At 45.1% G+C, this 20,251-nt stretch overlaps 1 protein-coding gene across 1 annotated transcript in view; it reads left to right on the top strand.

Moving 5' to 3' along the window:
• Positions 1 to 10,207: 10,207 nt before the first annotated feature.
• Positions 10,208 to 20,251, top strand: part of naaladl2 (N-acetylated alpha-linked acidic dipeptidase like 2) — a gene marked incomplete at both ends in the record, with an annotated part of 245,690 nt that continues 235,646 nt past the window's right edge. The window contains 3 exons of the mRNA XM_080004472.1: positions 10,208 to 10,379; positions 11,319 to 11,490; positions 12,083 to 12,244. Coding sequence (XP_079860598.1) covers positions 10,208 to 10,379; positions 11,319 to 11,490; positions 12,083 to 12,244 — 506 coding nt within the window. The remainder of the gene's footprint in view (positions 10,380 to 11,318; positions 11,491 to 12,082; positions 12,245 to 20,251) is intronic.

Below are 20,251 nucleotides of genomic sequence, written 5' to 3'. Positions count from 1 at the left end.
AACATTCGGCCCAGCCACCTCATTAGAATTCCTGGCTATTCTGGTGGACTGCAGCAACATGGCAGCCTCTCTCCCTATTGAGTAATTGGAAAGTATCCGCCAAATTTCCAGTTCTTGTCACAGCCAAATCAATAACCAAACAAAACCTGGTTTCATTGCTCGGTCATCTAAATTTGGCAATGTGTGTCATTCCCCCAGGACTGGTCATTCATATCCCGGCGGCTACACCTGCCATCCTCAGTCCCAAATCTACATGACCATCACTCTCAACAAAGGCTTGTTCTTCAGACCTCAGTGTCTGGTTCAGGTTACTTGACAACTGAAATTGCACCTCCTTTCTTTTTACAGTGAAATACTGGAGTCGGCAGACTCGATCCAGTTGTTCACAGATACAGCCAATGTGGGTGTTGGAGGATTACCAAGGCCAGTACTTCGTAAATAAATGGCTTCCTGAGATTTTCCACCTTGAGTTTTTTTTAAATTTACCCTATCGTAGTAGCTTGTCTTCTCCGGAGACATCTTTGGCAACTCAAGTGCATAGCGGTTCTGTGAGAAAATACCGCCATAGTCGATGTCATTAACGAGCAATTACTGCTCAAAAAACATCATGCTGTTCATGAGACGCCTAACCTGGTTAAGTCATGCACAATTTCATTCTCACAGCTTGCCACGTTCCCGGGCACCTAAACACCATCACTGAATTTCTATCTAGCTTTAAATTACAGAATTTCAAGAATCTGTGCCTGGAATCCAGCCTCATGCCTTCAGTCATTTCTCCATTCTCAGCTCTAGTCCTATCCTAATCTAAAGTCCCATGGTTAAACTTCAGACAACAACAACCTAGAAGAGCAAGGGCTGAGCAGAGTCTTCATTTCAGTCTTACAATTTCTCCTGGAAGATGTCCGCATCATTCTGTATTGCCGTTAGAATGCCTCATGAGCCTGTGGCTATAATTACCGTTCCGTTTTTGTGCTTTCATAATTCACTCAATGGATACCAGTAATTTTAAATCCCTATATTAAAGGTTTAATAGTGGGTTTGCAGTTCACGCTAGATGCTCCAACCCAGCTTGCCCCAGCATATTCTCTCATCCAGCAATGAAGTTACTGCTTAAAGGCATCACTAAAGCCTCTCCTCCCTCGACTGATCGCAGGCTACGAATTACCCTGCTTATTCTGCACCAAATGTTAAAATGCATTCGCTCGGGTATGTCCGCTCCTCTTATAGATGTTCCCCTAGATTGTGTTTAACTATTGGTTTTATGTCTTTCTCAGACCAGGCGATTTAACCACTCCCTCCTACTCATTTGATCCCAACAAAGATATTCCTTTCAGACCTTATCTTTTCACGCCAACCATTACAGCCTTCAAGCATTCAAAATTCCAGGGTGCTTGCTCCATTGTCTGCATCAATTCTCCTGCCCCTATATGGCACTCAGGACATCCATTCAGAATTTTGGGTGTCTACCTCAGCTGCGATGCAAAGAATCTCATCTTCGGCCCTCATACAACTGGCTAGATGGTCATTATCTATGTATTCCTCCTGTCCGTCAGTATTTATTGTCAAATAAATGTCTTGCATTCATCAACTATATTCTCCGGATTGAAATAGAGGTTAAGCGTACATTTAGTCAGGAAAACTACCCACTAATTCACAGCAGGTGGCATTTGTCGGGTAGATGGTCATCATCTATGTATTCCTCCTACAGTTGATTCCAACAGGCCGATATACTCAGCGCTCGAAAGTCTCAACTTCCCTAATAAAGGGTAAGCCATGCACATAGCTGGTGCCAATTCTACAGCAATCTCATAATAGTCTCAGATTCCTCGACGTGTAGCTGTCCTCCTTTCATGCATTTTCCAGCCTCCATTCTGGTGTCCTTACGTCTAATACCACTTCCCTGAGCTCACAACCATGCTGCCCACCCCATCAGCAGCACATTACTGTTCAACAGCAATACATTTTACTACTCGACTGCGGCGCATTATTTAACCCCAGACTGCAGTGCTCCCCAGCTCCGCTCTTCGGCTCGTCAGCTGGGCTTTTAAACGCCAGTCAGCAGCTCCTTAACTGCTTGCCAGCAGCGCCTCCTATTGCCCGGTAGCAGCACATTGACTGGTCCCATGCCACCAGAGCTCGCCAGCTCCATATCTTACACCATCAACTCCACTTTCTGCTTGCCGGCATCGCTTCTTACAGGGCCAACAGCGCCTCCTACAGCTCGCCAGCTGCACCAGCGATGCTTGCAAGCAGTAGGTGCCCGTCAGCAGCTAGCATCAGCTAGTTACTAGCCCCACCATCAGAGCTTGTCAGCAGCATTCCCAGCATATGCAGCAGAGCACCAGCAGCACTGACTAATTATTTTCCCGTCTCATGGGCTGGGAATTCTCCTCAACACGGTAGTTCGAATCAGTTAGAACGAACACATTTTGGGGGGGAGACCTCTCCACGTCCCTCCGAGATCCATCCTCCATACATATACATGTATGTATTTAAATTATTTTATGAACAAGCTCCGCAGCATTATGGCGTCCTATTGCTAGAACATTCTCAGTCGGTATTTATTGTCAAGTGAATGTCTTGCATTCATCAACTAGTCTCTCCTGATTGAAATGGAGATTTAGCGTAAGTTCAGTCAGGGAAACTACCTACTAATTCACAGCAGGTGGCATTCGTCAGCGCCGGCATGCAGCCAACCACTAAGATCCAGCCACATCCTAGGAGGAGCAAATCCCATGGCTCACTGCCAATTTTTGTAAGGCTGCTTGCTCCCCTCTCCTTTTGTCATTTCAGATGCCATGCTGAAGCACTCCCACCTCCATTCCATCTCCCCTCAGTAGCAGCTTGATCCTCCAGAAGGACAGCTACAGCGTAGTCTCCATCACCACCAGCGTCAGAACTCCATCGCCCGAGACCCCACCAGCGGCCCTCCAAGACCCATCCTCCATACATAGATACGCCCTACTTCAACTGCACCTTTTCAACATCCATCATTGTAGTGGCTTATAGTGGCCCTTTCTCAATGTGCGTTCTTGTCTGTACTTGTGTTCTTGTGGACTTGTGAAACGTCATCAGTCGCAGCCCAAGTACTGTTTCAATTCAAAGTCCGCATCAAGCCAAGTCCAGTCCAAATGCACGGATGTGGACTTGCTGCGCCCATTTTATCGAGGATGCATCGGTGGGGACTTGTGTGGACTTGGGACAGCCAAGTATCCCAGAATGCATTTCTCAGAATGACCGTCCTGCGTCCTCCCGTCCCCGGGAGTCTGTACTCCCGAGTCGAACTTGCCAAGTCTGAACTACGAAGTCCGCAATCCGGACTTTGCGTACTTGGTATTGAGAAACGGCCAACGTGTGTCTGAACTGTTTGTTGCTGACGATCAACTATTCCTGACCATGAATGATGGCGGGGATATTAACGTCTAGGGAACTTGGTGAAAGCATATTAAACACTTGAGGGAAAAATGTATTGAACGTGTATTTAGAATTTTTAGTTTGGTTTTTCCCCCAGTTACTTGGTGGGGTTAATAATTCTCCTGGAAACAGCCACTAGAGGCTGTATCATGGCTATCATATGGCCTGGTCAGCCTTAGGAGAATCCCCAGAAAGTGCAGAGGTAGAATGTATCACAACGAAAGTGCAAGACACTACCATCGTCAACATCTACAAGCCACCTCTAAGTAGACTGACCCCATCGTTGCTGCCAGATTTCCCAGCCCCTGCCGTGTACACTGGAGACTTCAATAGCCATCATACAGAATGGGGCTACAGTAGCTCCAACACTGATGGTGACTTCCTGGTAGACTGGGCCTCTACTGCTGAGGTGACGCTCCTATACGATCCGAAGGAGCCGCACACTTTCGACTCTACCTACAATCCAGATCTGGCATTTGCAAAATGGCACAACAACCAGCCACTCCCTGTTAGACACATCCTGGACATGTTCCCCTGGTCTTTCTTTATATTTCCTTTACGTTTGAGTTTTCTGTTATGACTATGTATACAGTATGCACTGAACTAAAGTTTAGTAGATGTAACAGTTGGTGATTCATTGTTTAAAATACATTGACATATATTCATTTAGCAGACTGTTTTGTGCAACTTACATGAGAGGCTAGAAATAATCAAAGCATACGTCGACCATTAGATCAACCTCAAATTTAAGTGCCTGAGAACCTGTTTCTAAATTTAGCCGGATACAAGTGCGAGATGCTGTAAGGAATCAGAATCAGCCATTTATTTTTGCAATATGATAAGTACTCATGTTGTTAGTGCATTATGGCAAAATAAAAACTTTTCACTTTAACATCATAAACATACAATACAATACAATTGTCAATTTGGATATTCACCAAGCAAATATAGAAACTTTCATCTGCTTTTGGACTTTGTTTGAGACTTGTGCCAAAAATTTACATCTTGTTTTCATAATCATAAAATATTGATGGAGGGAAGGAAAATGATGGGCCAGTGGTAAAATATTTACTGATAGTTAAACTAAAAAGGAATTAGTAAACATCAAAACCAAGAGCCTGACCAGAGAACATTCCCTCCAGGTTAGATGAATAGGCTGACGATGTCTTTGGAAAACTGCATTTGTTTTCATATAGACAGACGCGGACAAATTAGTTGTTATCCTTAAACGATAAAAGAACAACTCACATTTTCTCTGAAATAATTTGAAACTCACAAAAGAAATTGGCATCCATCATTGTTTATTCCATATTTAATAGAAAACAGACTTTGCTTTTGATTTTTGATTCAACAGAATATTTTACGTAATGAAACAAGTGAAAATGGCCTGGACAAAAATGTAGGGACCCTTAACCTAATATTTTGTTGCACAACCTTTCGAGGCAATCACTGCAATAAGTGATGTCTGTAGCTCTCCATATGTCTTCTGCACCTGTCAACAGGTGGTTTGGCCCACTCTTCCTGAGCAAACTGCTCCAGCTGTCTCAGGTTTGAAGGGTGTATATATCTATCTATATATATATATATATATATATATATACATATATATATATACAGAGAGATAGAGAGAGAGAGAGGTAATATGCTCTTCATATAAATTATACTGTGCAATTATAGTGACCTGGCACTCCAGCTTTCATCCTTAATAAGCAATGACGCCCATTAATCCCTCCTGACCCACCATTTCCTTGACCATTACAAGGCCATGACTCCCTAAGAAATCAGAGACCCACTCATCTGTTAACGATGGAACCAGACTCTCTGTCTCTGTCTCTCTTTGTCGTCTTTCTCCTACTTCTCATTATTTATTAAAAGAGAAATTGAAAGAGTTTTGACACTTCGGCCACAGGCTTCCACTGTCTGCGGCATCTAATGAGACATGGCAAGTAATTAATCTGAGGAGCAGCTAGAATAAAACCAGCAAAAGACCGTCATTGAGGGTTGTTTGTTAAAACGTTGTGGGAAAAACGTTTGCCTGTCAGCTAATAGGGATCTTTGCATTGTTTTTAAAATCAGTATTTAGCAGAGAACTGTACTGAAGTTGATAATGATATGAGTCTATTAAAGCTCCTTTATGCTGAGCTGTTTTTTCTGTCTATTGGCTTATAATATAATACACTATAGCATACTTAACAACATTTATCATTCAGCCTCTATAGTTACTTGTGTGACCGATGCACCACATTGTAGATGAGGGAGCTTTGTCTTTTGATTAATTTATCTTTTGGGTGTTAGGGCACAACCAAACAAGCCACTGTGCTATGTACTTATTGTTTGTTTTTATCTAGAGACTCCCTGTGTATCACCTGAACTCACAGCACGCGATCTCATCCCCACTCTTGCCTTCCATTAGTTATTTATTTGTTCATCTGTGATTTATTTGGCTGTTAACTTGTAGGTGGATGAATGCACAACATATAGGTTGCACCAGATAGAGCTACAAGCTCACCTGTGGTCCCTGGGTGGAATTCATGGACCTCAAGCTAGATACTATGTCACCCGTTTTTTTCAGTCTGTTTTTCAATAAATCACCCCCCCCCCCCCTTTACCCTTAACATGACCACCATGACAAACAAGCAGGTAAACAACAATCTATCAGTCTGGGAACTCTTATTTTGTGAGCCCGACATATATCTAGGAGGTAGGCACTAACTTCCAGGACCAATGACCGCATTGCCATTGCTACATTATCTTCGGTGTCTTTGGATGAGTGTTTGGCACTGTTACCCTAAAGCAAGAGGGTTCTGGGTTTGAACCCGATGGGGGCCTTACTCCGGGTGCTCCGGTTCCCACCCGCCCTGAAAGACATGAATGTCATTGTGGGAGTCTCTGCCCACAGGAGGCAGACGGAGTCTTTCGTGCCAAGGGTTACCGACATGGCGATGGAGGTTTTTATTAAACACTGAACAAAAAGGCTCATAGGAGAAAATGGTGTTCCGCCCTGGCTCCTGGTCGGCTGACAAGTCCAAGCGCCGATCTGCTCTGCAAGACAGACAAACATTAAGAGAGCTCCCTGCCCTGGATCAAACCAATCAGCACCGCGCGGGCACCGATTAGGCCGACTCAGGGCAGCTGTGCTGTCACAGAGAAGGAAGGCATGCTGCCATCTGCGGCTGTGGCTTAACCACGCCCCTTGGTCCAGGTACACACTGCCGCTGATGCCCTTGACCAAGGCATTGGTTCTAGAACCGGAGTTGGTTTTCTGGGCCTTGTGCTTTGGCTGCTGCTAAATAGTCGCATGCGTTCAAAGGGTTAAATGCAGCGGGCAATTTCCCCCGTGGGAATCAATAAAGTACGTCTACTTTCCATCGTCTCACACTCACCGCTGCCTCCAAAATCTCTCTGCCGGATTAAGAGTAAAGTGTTGATGAAAGGGCAGACAGATGGTTGGTTGAGGGATGAAGGCAGCAAGGGTACGAGGCAGGGAGGAACACCAACAATGCGGTGGGTGGTAGGAAAGCGAGGACGGGAACAACCGGCGGAGCCGTAAACTACTCTCGTGCAGCGTGAGCAGAGGAAAAGGGGAGAGAGAAAGGCATGAAGAAAGAATAAGGGGAGCGAGCAGAGGGAAGATGCAATCCTCTGAGCGCCTCTGAGAAGCTCTGAGCGCATGGCAGCATGAAGCAACGAGAGGCAACGGAACGGCCCAAAACAAACTGCAAGGACTGTGTCAAATGGCCTCTCATTAGGGTCGACTTGTATGAACCTGTCTATGCCATAGTATCTTTCTTTTATGTCATTGAGCATTTAGCTTTGTGACATAAGCACACTTTTAGAGTGTGCGTGTGTGTGTGTGTGTGTGTGTGTGTGATGGAGTTACGGTCTTGTTAGTGTGCGCACTGCCGCCGCTGTAGTAGAAAGTCCTTTTAAATACACTGTTTGGAAAACAACGCATTTGTGGTTATGTCTCTTTTTTTTTTTGAAAAAGCACTTCATTCGCTCTGAATAAGGTTAATGTTTGTGCGTGCCGGCAAGCCTTCCACGTCCATAACTCCCGAGGTCAGCCGCCGAGCAAACTTTTGTTCCATTTTTAACGCGAAGGATCCTTCATCTGCATTGAAGCTCGGAGTAATGGAAGTGTGGTGGAGCATCGAAGATTGATGCCTCGGAAATCCCGGGCCTCTCCCCTCACTCTCTCACTTCCTCTCCTCGTTCGCCAAGGCCCTATACTTTCATTCCCTCCGTTTCCCCTCTGAGCTCAAAGTGGGTGCCTTTATGCATGCGCACATCTGTCCACTTTCTCTTTCCATGCATCTGCTTCTGCCTCTCCCTCTCTTTCCCCTTTTTTGTCCATTCCCCTCCACCGGTTCTCTCTTTCTCTTTCTCTCTCCTGTCCCCCTCCCCTTACAATTTTCTCCATCACCCACCCAGATTGGGCTTTACCCTTTTTTGCTGCCCCGGGCAAAGTTGCGTGAGTTCTTCACCCCAATAAAAAGGGATTAATAAGGGAGAGCGAATAACAAAATGAATAATGAATGAATAGCCCCAAAAATAGCCCCAAAAAAACCTGACCCAGTACAGCCCAGAAGTTATCCTAACTGAAATTATAATAAAGTTAGAATCGAGAAATACAATCATCAGTATTCTCTGGCTTCACGGTTTGTCTGACGGTCTCGGCTTTTGTGGGTCAGAGATGATTCTAACAGGGCAGAAACTGTTGTTGACGGAACTGTTATGGGGTCAAATAAAAATGACTTTTTTTCCCCACATTTCATACTGATCTATTAAATGTTTTTCTATGACACCAGAATGCATCGAGGCCACACAACACATTTTTGATTTCTGACTTCATTCAGCAGACTGGCTATGGCATTTTGGCTATGGCTACAACCTGTAACAAACGCCTCCCGATCGGTCAAAATGTTCACCTAACTCTCCCTGTCACGGACCCCCGCGCTGACTGGTGTTGGTAGCTTCCTTCCGAGCTGGTTACCGCGGTGATTCCAAACTGGGTGAGGTTCAGTCACTAATCAGATCTCCCCATTTGGAGGCGTTTTTGAGGGGAAAGAGCTGGACTTTTGAGCGGGAAATTGGCCGCACGTTGGCCTCTCAAAACCAGCTGTCACCAACCGCGCAACCAACCTGGACGTCGAACCTTTGAGCGGTGAATCTGATCTCGTTTTACTTTCTGTTTTGGACACACAATCCAATCTATTCTCAACTCTCAATTCTCTTCTGAGGCCTCCTCCCCTCGACCGTCCCCTCACTCGACATAGAGGAAGGAGGAGAGTCCTGCTTCTGACGGCGTTTGCTGATCAGCCCCCTTGGATGACTCTGGGAGGACAACGTGGTGATCAGAGAGCCATCTGGCACTCACAAAGAGACAGGAATGATCAAACACTTCATGAGTGCTGTGTGTGTGTGTGTGTGTGTGAGCGTGTGTGTCGAATCTGCATCTTGATTGATGCTACTTTAATAATTGTCTGTTAGAGCCTTCCCAAAAGAAACCCCCTCTTCAATTTGACAGCAGTTTTTGGGGGGGCCGTATGGGCTTTATCTCACCGTGCGTTGGTTTGACTTTTCTTCAGTTTGTTGTTCTGTCGATCGGGCGGTTCGTTTGCCCATGCAGGGAGGAGGAGGGGTGCGGGGGGTTTTGATGATGGAACACGTAAAAAGGGACGGTTAAATTTCACGACGGACCTGCCGAGAGTTTTGAATTCGAACCGAACCCCTCACTCGGAAACACACATGGGTGCGCACGCACCTGGCCTGTGCGCCTGCAATCTAAGGCACGGAAACAGTTTTCATGATGCTCTTGGAAGAGCTGTTGTGAACCCAGAGCTTGAGTTATTGGGAAACACGTACACAAAAACACCCGTTGATTCTCCTGACCCTATCCCTATCCCACCACTAACACTACCCCTACACAGACACCTTTTCGCTCTCCATTTCAACATGATAGGATACGATATGAAAAAAATGCTGTAGATACACAATTGCTTACGTGCACTAATTAATTCATTAATTTCTTACGTTTGTGCATGAAACATAATCATTAGTCATAGCGAACATAAAAAATACAAGGAAACCAGGCGATGATGTCATTTTATTGAGAGTTTGGGAGTTTGGTCATGGGGCTTTAAGCTACTTTCAGGGACGCAAACAACTCGCTTGTCGGCCAATGCTGCTTTTGTTCCATATCAATTTGAGTGACGTGTGAATCGTCCCAATGTGAAGAGTTATTTTTTATTTTTTTTCATGAGAGAGAGAACGATGCCATTTGCGTAGACTCGTTCTCTGGTATTACGTTAGAAAATGCGGACACGGCTCTTGAAAGCGCTCCAAAGCAGAAAAGGATGCTGCGTTCAGAGGAACTCAGAAAACTGCAATTAGTGACGGAAGTGATGCTCCGTTCAAGGGGACTCTGAAAACCGTAATTCGCGTCGGTAGAAGATTTGACTTAAAATCGTTACTAGGTAAGACATATTTCGCCAAGTTTCATTTGAAGAGATATTGTTCCGGAAATGACCATGTGCATTGATTTAATGTACCAGATATGGATTATTATATGGGATTCATGATTTCAGATATCAGCGTATATATCATATATTTGCATACTTACTTGTACTTACATATTGGGACCCCTCCCCTATTATTTTTATGGAACCCTATACATCCCAGCAAGGTGTACGATTCAGTGTCTGTGTCTACATTTATGTACAGATTTATGCCATTATCCTTACAAATATCTCTCTTCATTGGTCTTTGTGTGTGTGTCTCTCCAGGCGACATGATGGCGTACAGGAAGGTGGGCGATGGCCAGGGTGGCCCGCTGGTGGGCGAGGTGCTGCAGTGTGCCGCCGAGCTCGGCGTGGATTGGGAGCTGGACAAGGAGGAGGAGCTCCAGGGAGACAAGCAGGGCCTGGACCGCATGCAGCTGCAGAACGCCGAGCACCAGAGGCCTGGTAGGGTTGGTGCCGATCCAAGTTCCATCCCCTGGATCAAGCCCAATGCCTGTCTCTTCTTTACGAATACATTTTGATTGTTTGTCCAGCTATACACTTATAGCTGAATTAACTAATAATTAATGTTCATGTGTAATAACATGAAGGTAAACTGCCCTATGTGAAGCAACATAAAGATGTGGTCTAGCTTGCAAAAATAGGTACCGGCCCCATGTAGACAAGTTGGTTTATTGATGTTCCTTTATTGTCATATATTGCTGAGGCGGGGAGGTACCATATCTCCTACCGTTATTCTCGGGCCTCTCTTTCTGATCGCAGTGAGTTCTTTATGAAACCCCATTTTTCTCCCATCGCCTGTTGTTATTTATTTATTTATTTGTCTGTTTGTTTCCTCCCACACATTAGTGAATTGCCTCGTAACCCTGTTAGAAATTGCTCCCTTATGATATATTTAATTTAATTCTTTTCAAAACATCAAGTATATTTGCGTGGATTAACTAAGCATTGTTATTTGAAGAAAATACTTGTGGGCCAGATTTATCAATATATTATCACCTTGTAGCGGGCCGCGTTAAATGGTCTCACGGGCCAGATGTGGCCCGGGCCTGTAGTTTGAGACCCGCCCATTGGCCATAAAAGGAACTGCAATATTTGATGGACGTGGGAGCTGCAGTGCTCTCCAGCCATGCTAAAATCTCACAGTTTCTGGGGATTACAATTAACGAGTGAATTATTGAGCGGCTCTTTCAAAGATATTTCTTGGGAGAAGTTACCAGTCCATTATCGACCCCTTAATCTAAGTCAACGGCGGACCCTGAAAATGAAGCATTACGGTTTTGTTTGTGGTTTGCTGTTTTATTTACCTCTCAGGACCGGGATTTCAATGAGACCACGTACTGTTAATCCAGCATTCCTAAACTACGATTCTATTTCCCAAAGGATGCACGGACCCTGGCCCAGACCCTGAGCTGATGGAGCCCATCCAGCCCTCGGTCTCAGTCTCTCCTCACGGACGCTTTGAGCGTCTGCAAGAAGACCCCAACTACATCTCCCACTTCACCAGGGCGCCAGGTCACAAGGGCCAGCGAAGACCCCACTGTGTCCTCATCAGGTGAAGCACGAAACGCAGGCTCCTGATGTAGATACACTCTCATGAACCATGGCCTTTGTGAATGCTCAATTCTGATTGGCTTGAGGCATGGTCATTTATTTCAGATGGCTCCATTACTGTGATGTAGCAGTGAGGTTACAGGAGTAAATTAATTTGTTAGACAAAAATCTGTTGGCTCAGCTTTTGTCTCAGAGGCAGAAACCCCAAACCTGAATGTCTGGGGTATTTTATAAGCCTAATTAGATTAAAAATAAATCCATACCTAAAAAAAAGAAAAAAAGAAACTTCCAAACTGAAAGTCGGCGGTATTTTATTAGCCTAATTCCTGGAAAATTATTAGATGAAACACCACATTTTTTGTTAAAAAAAAAATTCACGGCCTGTCGAGAATTTCATGAGGTGCATAGATGTGAAAATAAGAGGTAAAACATGTAAAACCAAGACAACCTTACCGATTGTTTGACGGGAGGTTTTATGGAATCATTTTCATAACCATTGTATGTGATTACAGTCCGTTCAATGTTAACATAGTAGCTCCCCAACAAATGCACACACTTATTTATTTTGTTGTTTTGTTTTGTTTTTTCTCCAGGTACCTGCTCGCTGGGTTGGGCCTCTTTTTCCTGGGCTTCCTGATTGGCCGGTTCGCTCATGCGCCCGCTGTCAGACCAGCGGTTCCTCCGTCAGACAGCTCCGACATGCTGGAGGCGCTACTGAGAGGGATCACTGCTGACAAGATAAAGGCACTGCAGAGGTAGGCTCTGCTTCTGCTGTGCACCGTGCAATGAATATTTTGAATCTTTGAATCTTTGAATCTTCTGGCGTCTTTGTCCACCCATCGCTCTTTTCGACTAAAGGTCATTCTGAACGAAAGAACGTCTCCAAGTCCTTTTGAAAAATCAGATCAATGGTGTGATGCCTTCAGTTTGCAGAGGAGACAATTCCACAAGCGAGGGTCAGCTTGAAAACATGCTGGGTCTCGGAAGGGCAGGGAATTGCGGTGGAGCAGAAGAAGCTCGTGGGTGGAGGGTTGGCTGGGTGATTATGTTCTTCCGAAAGACGTCTGTGAAAACAGGTTTCATTCTCAAACCGAATGTCTCAAACCAAAACAAAGCCTGAGAATGCTGTCCTGTAATTTTCACCCTTCCCGAGGTTATTTGAACTTGACGGACAAGTCAGCTCTGTGTGCACTGAATGCAATGAATCATCGGTCGGGGGCGAATCAAGTGGAGCGAGGGCAACTCTGGAACTCCACCTTACAGTATAGTGGATGAAAGACTTTGTCGGGAAATAAAGTCATCTGGCCAACCGTACTGTAGATAGGGTGTGAACAGTTAATCCGGGAGATGATCCAGATTTCTCAGGAAAAGACACAAAGGGAAACATTTACTACATTTAAAGAAAGCTCAGGGAAATGCAGTTGCGGCTGCAGATCCGGTCTTAATGAGGATCAGGCACTTCAAAGAAACTTCCTTTTAACAACCCCCATCTCAGGATCATGAACAAATGGTGTTTTGTGTGTGGCGACGGGTGATAGAGGCCAATTGGAGGGTAGATACGCTCTGGATGGCGCTGATCCTTGGAAAACGGACGCCTGGACCACAGCATCATTGTTCATGATTAGGCTATATTTCTATGAAAGTCCCTCAAACTATTCATAAAATAACAAACACATCATTTTATCCTTCTCCAACAAGGACAATTCTTTATTTCAAGGGACCGCTGGCAAGACTCGTGAAGTAAATTTTTCAAAATGTCGTTTATTTTGTACACAGGGCACTATCTATCTATATAATGTATATTAAATATGGAAAGGGAGTGGTTTTAAATATTTTCCGCACCCACAACAGTCTATTTTGAGCCGACATGCCCAAAAAGGCCAGGGGCACAGAGACCTGGCGAAGAGATGAGAGCGACTTGGCTTCACGCTGTGGCCCCAGCTTGACCCCAGCATGAGTGAGTTAGACATATTGGAGCGATGAGCTTGATTCCTCCCATTCGATGGAAGACTAGAGCAGGGGAGGTGGAGGGAGTGCAGCAAAGCAGCTAGGGCAGGAGGGATTGGCTGCTTGAATCGGCCTTCCCATAATGGGCGTGGGCGCGTGTAGCGCCGTCGAGTTGTCTGACGGAACTGGCTCCGCAAGGTACGCTCCATTTCTCAACGTGTTAGTCCCTTGTGATCGTTATGGACATTAAGGCTCCTTAGGAAACGGGCGGCTTCTTTACGCTGTTATTTTAAATCTGGAATCCTGTGTGTGGCCAAATGCTAGGCGATGATGTTTTGGGCCCATTCATGAAAATAGTTAACCAGTAAAGCTGCTTCATTACAAAAACAGCACGTAATTTAGCAAGTTTCTTTTGTCCAAAGAGACTGACAACTTATTCAAACACCGACGGAGGCAACCATGCAAGGCTTATCTGGAGCCCTTTGGGGTTTAGTGTCTTGCTCAAGAACACTTCAGTATGCTACCAGGACTGCTATATTACTTCCCATTACTAGACGACCCGCTCCTGACCCATTAGCCCCAACAAAAATCCTACACACACACACACACACACACACACACACACACACACACACACACACACACACACACACACACACACACACACACACACACACACACACACACACACACACACACACACACACACACACATCGCACCCACCCTTCTTGTATTGTTACAAAACTGCCTCTGAGCGGAGAGGCCTCCTCTTCCCTCGGCCGCTCTTTCTACACATTATTTTTCCTGTTCCTCCGTTTTTCCCTCTGTCCTCTTCACCTACCCTCCTCTTTTCCTCACTGTAGTAATTTAATTAATTCAAATCCCTCCTTTTATTTATTTTTTAATTTGCACTTCAAAGAGGGGTGCTTGAGCACTTGAGATCCCTAAAAGACTCGACTTGTTTCCCCACGGTTGGTGCCTTGGCCAGTGTAACGCCTTACCTCCCTAAAACCCCCCCCTCTGTTTAATTACTGCACTTTAAAGAATCAAATCCTCCATAGGACAACGGCAGATTCAGGATTTTACTGCCGCTGTGGTTCATTGTATGAACTCTTTTTTCAGCAGTTATCGCAAGCATATAGACAAGCATCGTGTTCGGTTTTAAATGTCCACACTAGACGGTTACAAGTTTTTGTTCTTTTGAGTAATTATTCATGGAGGACGCTTCCACTCGGAGCTATTAGATAAAGTTCAGATATGTGGGGCTCGTGCGTTTGGAAAAAGATGAAACAACAAGGTCGAATTGACTACAGTGAAGGGGTGGGAATGTTGACGCAATACTGAAACATAGGAAGGATTTCCACATGACTAAGGCCTTGCCCATACGTATTTGTATTTTCTCCCTCTGTCCACACGTGGACACAAAAACGATTCAAAACCCTCACACTCCAGGCCAGTAGGTGGCGATAATATATCAAAAAACTTGATGTCAAATACCACAGACCAACATTAGGAGCAAGCATTAAAGGTTTTATATTGATAATATATGAATATAATACTGTGGCAGTTTTGCCTATCACGTCCCTGAAGTGGTGTGTTCAGGGACCTCCGGCACAGAGACACTGAAGATGGGGTTGTAGAAAACACCCAAGTTTATTGTGGAGAGGGGGCTTGATATAACAAGCCCCGGAGCAGATGGACACAGGTCATGACAAGGGCTCCTCTCTGCTGAGTGGGTGTGGGGAGGGGGGTTTTACCTGCTACTTGTTAGACCAACCAACGAGCAACAGGTATGCAGCCACTCTTGATCCCGGTCTACTAATTCCCTAGATCCAGGTCAGGTGGGGCTGCTCAAACCACACCATCCCCACAGCACAATTACTCACAATATATAATTCATTATATTCATACACAATACTTATGGGTGTGATTTCTGAAGTTTAAGAGACTTTTAAACTGCAGACATGGCCAACAACACAACGGTTGTCGGCCGTCCTTGGTAGGTTTCTGACGCATGCGCAAATGCCAAAATGTGAGGTCATGTCATCAGCGCTGCGCAGCTCAGTTTTATTCATCCACACGAATACATGGAAAGCAGAGTTTTGAAAATTCTCCACCTTGGAAGCCGTTTTCCAATAGCTTTGTATCCAGTGACCTAAAGGGCTGTTTTTATGTGGACGGGAGGCCAGCACGCAACACAACGCAACGTGAAAATACTACAGGAAAAAATATATCCCTGTACATATCTTATTTCATTAAAAAATGTAAGTTAATCTTGCCCTCAATGCCTTGGTAGTGAGAGGAGCAGGACGTAACCACCTAAGTATTTGGAAGTGGGTTCAAAGAAATACGAACGTGAACGTGGGAAGTCTCATGACGTCACAGGGTGACAGGGTCAAACAGAAGTCAATCCAAATGATTCCTTATTGACCCGAGATTTGTCACGGGCAAGAGTTGTGAGTTTCAGGAGTTTCAGTTGTGAGTTTCAAAAAAGAAGATGCAATTCAAAAATTGTTGACAGCTGATGACATTTTTCTCAACATCTATTTTCAGAATCTGAAGAGAGAGGAGAGAGCGAGAGAGAGAGAGAGAGAGAGAGATAGAGAGATAGAGAGAGAGATAGAGAGAGAGAGAGAAAGAGAGAGACAGAGAGAGAGATTATCTGGTACAGCAAATACCTTCCTCCCGATGCTTGCATTATACTATGATCACCCTGCCGGCGATGGGGGTGCAGCGTGAAGTCAAGTGGCTCTCATCTAGTATTATTTAAGGCCTAATCATGAACAATTATGCAGTGGTCCCAGCGTCCATTTTCCCAGGATCAGCGCCATTGAGAGCGTATCTACCCCCTATTGGCTCCCGCCCCGGTGCCCTGCGCGGCTCACTTGCATAAAGTTTAAATCTGTAAAACTTTCCTTGCTGCTGTGAAGCCGTGAGCTCGTCACCAGACGTAGCTCCGCCCCCTGCATCTGGATGAAGCAGAGCACCATCTGAAATGCATTGCTGCCTGTTGCCTTGCTGCCTGTCGCTTTGCTTCCTGTCGCTTTGCAGCGTGTGTGCGCTGGCGGTGTGACCCTACCTTCAGCCTCTGGCTGCAAATGAGCCCTCTCCGTGGGGCTGGAACTCCCTGGAAACATGCTGCGAGGTGAAGGGCTGTTCAGCAGACGCTATTGTAGAACTCAATAGTGATCCCAGATCTTAGAACTCGGACTTGGGATCATATAACCGTTTTCTCATGTTGAATGTGTACTAATGATTGAAATGTGCTTGTTGGAATCTTTATTCCAACCTCGAGCTCCAGGTTGAATAATTTGGCTCAATGTTGGAATCATGCAGCTCCAAGGTGGGATATTAAAGTTGCATGTTGGAGTTATGTAACTCCAAGTTGGAATCATATAATCCCAAATTGGAATCATGTAACTCCACGTAAGAATCGAATATCTCCAGGTTGGAGTAACTCTAGATTTGATAATTTGATGAGATAATTGCTTGGTAATTATGGTAGAGCTCCAGGTTGGAGTTGAATAATTCCAGGTCGGAATTATGGAGCTCCAAGTTGGGATATTATGATTTCAATTTGAAATAATTTCGTCCCACGTGGGAAACATATAATTCATGGTGGAATGATTACGCTCCAATTTGGAATCCAGTCACCACTACATGTTGTTTTTAAAATGTATTTTTTACTCTCAAGCAGTATCCCCTGGTAGATGTGCGGCTTGAGCCCAACCAGTGTCTGAAAGGCCCGTCTGCCTTCCAGAGAGACCGCTGGTTACACAGAGAGCATAAGGGCAAAGTGCAACGGGCCAGTTCCTCCACAGATAACATTGGTCGTTTCTCAATACCAAGTACGCAAAGTCCGGACTTGCGGACTTGGCAGTTCAGACTTGGCAAGTTGGACTCGGGAGTACAGACTTTTCTCCGCCGTTGCCATAACCACCGCTTGGTGCGAAATGCATTCTGGGATAATTGGCTGTCCCAAGTCCACACAAGTCACCACCGATGCATCCTCGATACAATGGGCGGAGCAAGTCCACATCCGGGCATTTGGACTGGACTTGGCTTGATGCGGACTTTGAATTGAAACAGTACATGGGCTGCGACTGATGACGTTTCACAAGTCCACAAGAACACAAGTACAGACAAGAACATACATTGGCCTATTGTGTACACTCTGCAGACACGCAGTCTGCTTTTCCTGGGAGTGGCAGCGCGCCGTCCGACTTATTAGCGAATCACACGAGCCGCTGCGGCAGCGCTGGCAAACCCAGTGAACGATCTATTAAAAAGATCAAGGTGACATCTCTTTCTCTCTCGCTATCTCTTCCCTCCCTTTGTTCCTCTTTTTCTTCTCCTCTGGGGGAATCGACGGCATAGCCGCCGAGCGCGACGCCTCCCCGCCACGAGAAGTAATCTCAACAATACGTGTCTGTGAGTCATTGTGAATGAAGTGTAATGGATTTATATTTATAATTTTTTTCCCCCCTTCCTCCCTAAGAGCTAAGCGTGATGATTGATCACTTCAGAATAAAATAGCGGCTGACATAGCTGCGGGAGCCAGGCGAAACGCTGCGGCTGCAATCTGGCTGTCGGGCAGCACCGTACTCTGCGGCGCACGTCCTGTCGTGTCGACTGTTTGTTTAGGCATACTCTATTTGTTTTTCGGAGTACTTTATCCTATTTTCTTGAGTCATAGCCCTCGTCGGTATTACACCTCCGCCCCAGACGACGGCAAACGACCGGGAATGGACGAGTACGAATTGGAGCGGCGGGCTCCGCGGGGGAGACGTTAGGCCGCTCGCCACCTGAAAACATTTACATTATCCCAGCGTCTCCCTCCCGGGCCTCTCGCTCGCTCGTCTAACAAGGGAGTGAGCAAGAGAGGCAGATGGAGAGGCGGGCGGGGGGATAGAAGAGGGGAGGGCGGGAAGCATCGACGCGTGGGGGAGAAGGTGGAAGTGAGAGGATGGGGCGGGGGGCGGTGACGTAGTGGAGGTGGCACAGAGCTTTCTTCCTTCTCCTTTCATTTTTGTAATATTTCTCAAATCACAAAGCACCTTTTGTCCTTGCATGGTTCCAGACCCTGCACGGCCAGCGCCGCCAACATCTAAAAATGTGCGATTCAGGGTCCGGCGTCGGAGGCTTCGGGGTTTACTTGACTAGACCAGAGTTTTTCTCAGCGACAAACAGCGTTATCGTAGGCGGGGCTTGAAAATGTGATGCTGAAATCATGCTGCGCCACCAACAGAAAACAAAATGGCGAATCCCCCGATGTTTCCCAACGCGTGGGCCTGCAGTACCTACCCCTTACCATAACCCAACCCTAACCCGCAAGAGGTCATTTACAATTAGTAAATAAAATGTTTTTAATTTTCAATTTTGTAATTGCATTTGAAATTGCACTAAAATATTTATGGTTAAATATTTACATTTAATAAAGTAATCAGAACTAACACAATAAAGCCATTGGATTTAAACGACCTGTTATTCTTCATTTATCTGACCAATTTTTGATCCGCATCATATGAATCCAATGAAGCGATGTAAGATATTATCGTACGGAAGAATTTCAGATATCAAATTGGACCGTTGAATTCTTGGATTTGGAAATGATTGCCCTCGCAAAAAGTTTGGATTGTAGAAGATGTTTTGAAAATAAGGACCAGAAAGAAGGGTAGAAACTTCAGACTGAATCATGAAGTAAAACTAAACAGAAATTCAGGATGATTGATGCACTTATTTTTTACCTTTTATTGTTATCTTTTGGGGGAGTGCTCATGAACACCTTGAGCTTTTGCAATACAAGCTTTTATTTGGCCCGGATGTGATGACCAAACACTACACCAAGCTTCACAGACAAAATATTTTGTCTGGATGATTTTCTGAAGGAGCCCTGTTTTTACTAAAGGCTCCTACTCAGAAGAAGTTAACCGTTGGTGGTTTGGTAAAAATCATCCATCTGCGTATTGCAGAAGGATTGGGAGCTGACTGCACAGAATCAACAGTAGGGGAGAGAGAGGGACAGAGAGAGAGAGAGAGAGAGAGAGAGAGAGAGAGAGCGAGAGAGAGAGACCTTTTGCTGACTGTGCATGGAAGCTGTCCGTTCCAGGCCGAGCTTCATCATGAGGATGCAAGATCAAGATGGATGCTCTCAGAGTAGAATTGATGATGCTGATATCCACCGTTTGAGTGTGTGTGTGTGTATGTGTGTGTGTGTGTGTGTGTGTGTGTGTGTGTGTGTTACTATCTTGCGTTCATGTTCATGTGTGTTACATACGGTCGATGCACCAGTGTAGACAGCAGGTCGACATTATTCCTTCCTTTTCCAGATGTGGCTACAGAACATTTCATTAATATATATATTTTTTAAATCAATAATGCAGGATAATAACATCAATATAAAATAATAATAATAATTATTCATGAGTCCAATTGTATTGACAGCAAACTGATTTCTATATCAAACCACACACACAGACACACATACTTACACTGTTTCTCGCTCTTTCATCCAGTTGTACTCACAGTAACCTTGTATTTCACTATTCAAAGAAGAGGAAGTTGTGTCTGTGATATCACGTTCCACCAAGGTGAAATAATTGACATTGACGTTATTGTCAACAGGGGATGGTACCGTGGCGCCCTATCCGCCAACGCATGGTCCCTGCATTTAATTCCATCCTTTCAGTCTTGAATATAGATTCAAGATTCAAAAGGTTTATTTGTCACATTCACATAAATACGTTCATACATTTATGCAGTGAATTGTCCTTGCAACGCACCCGGAGATTATGCACAATACTTACTAAACCCA

This window comes from Zeus faber (assembly GCF_960531495.2).
Source record: "Zeus faber genome assembly, chromosome: 1".
NCBI classification, from domain to species: domain Eukaryota; kingdom Metazoa; phylum Chordata; class Actinopteri; order Zeiformes; family Zeidae; genus Zeus; species Zeus faber.
This window is presented reverse-complemented; position numbering and strand designations above follow the sequence as displayed.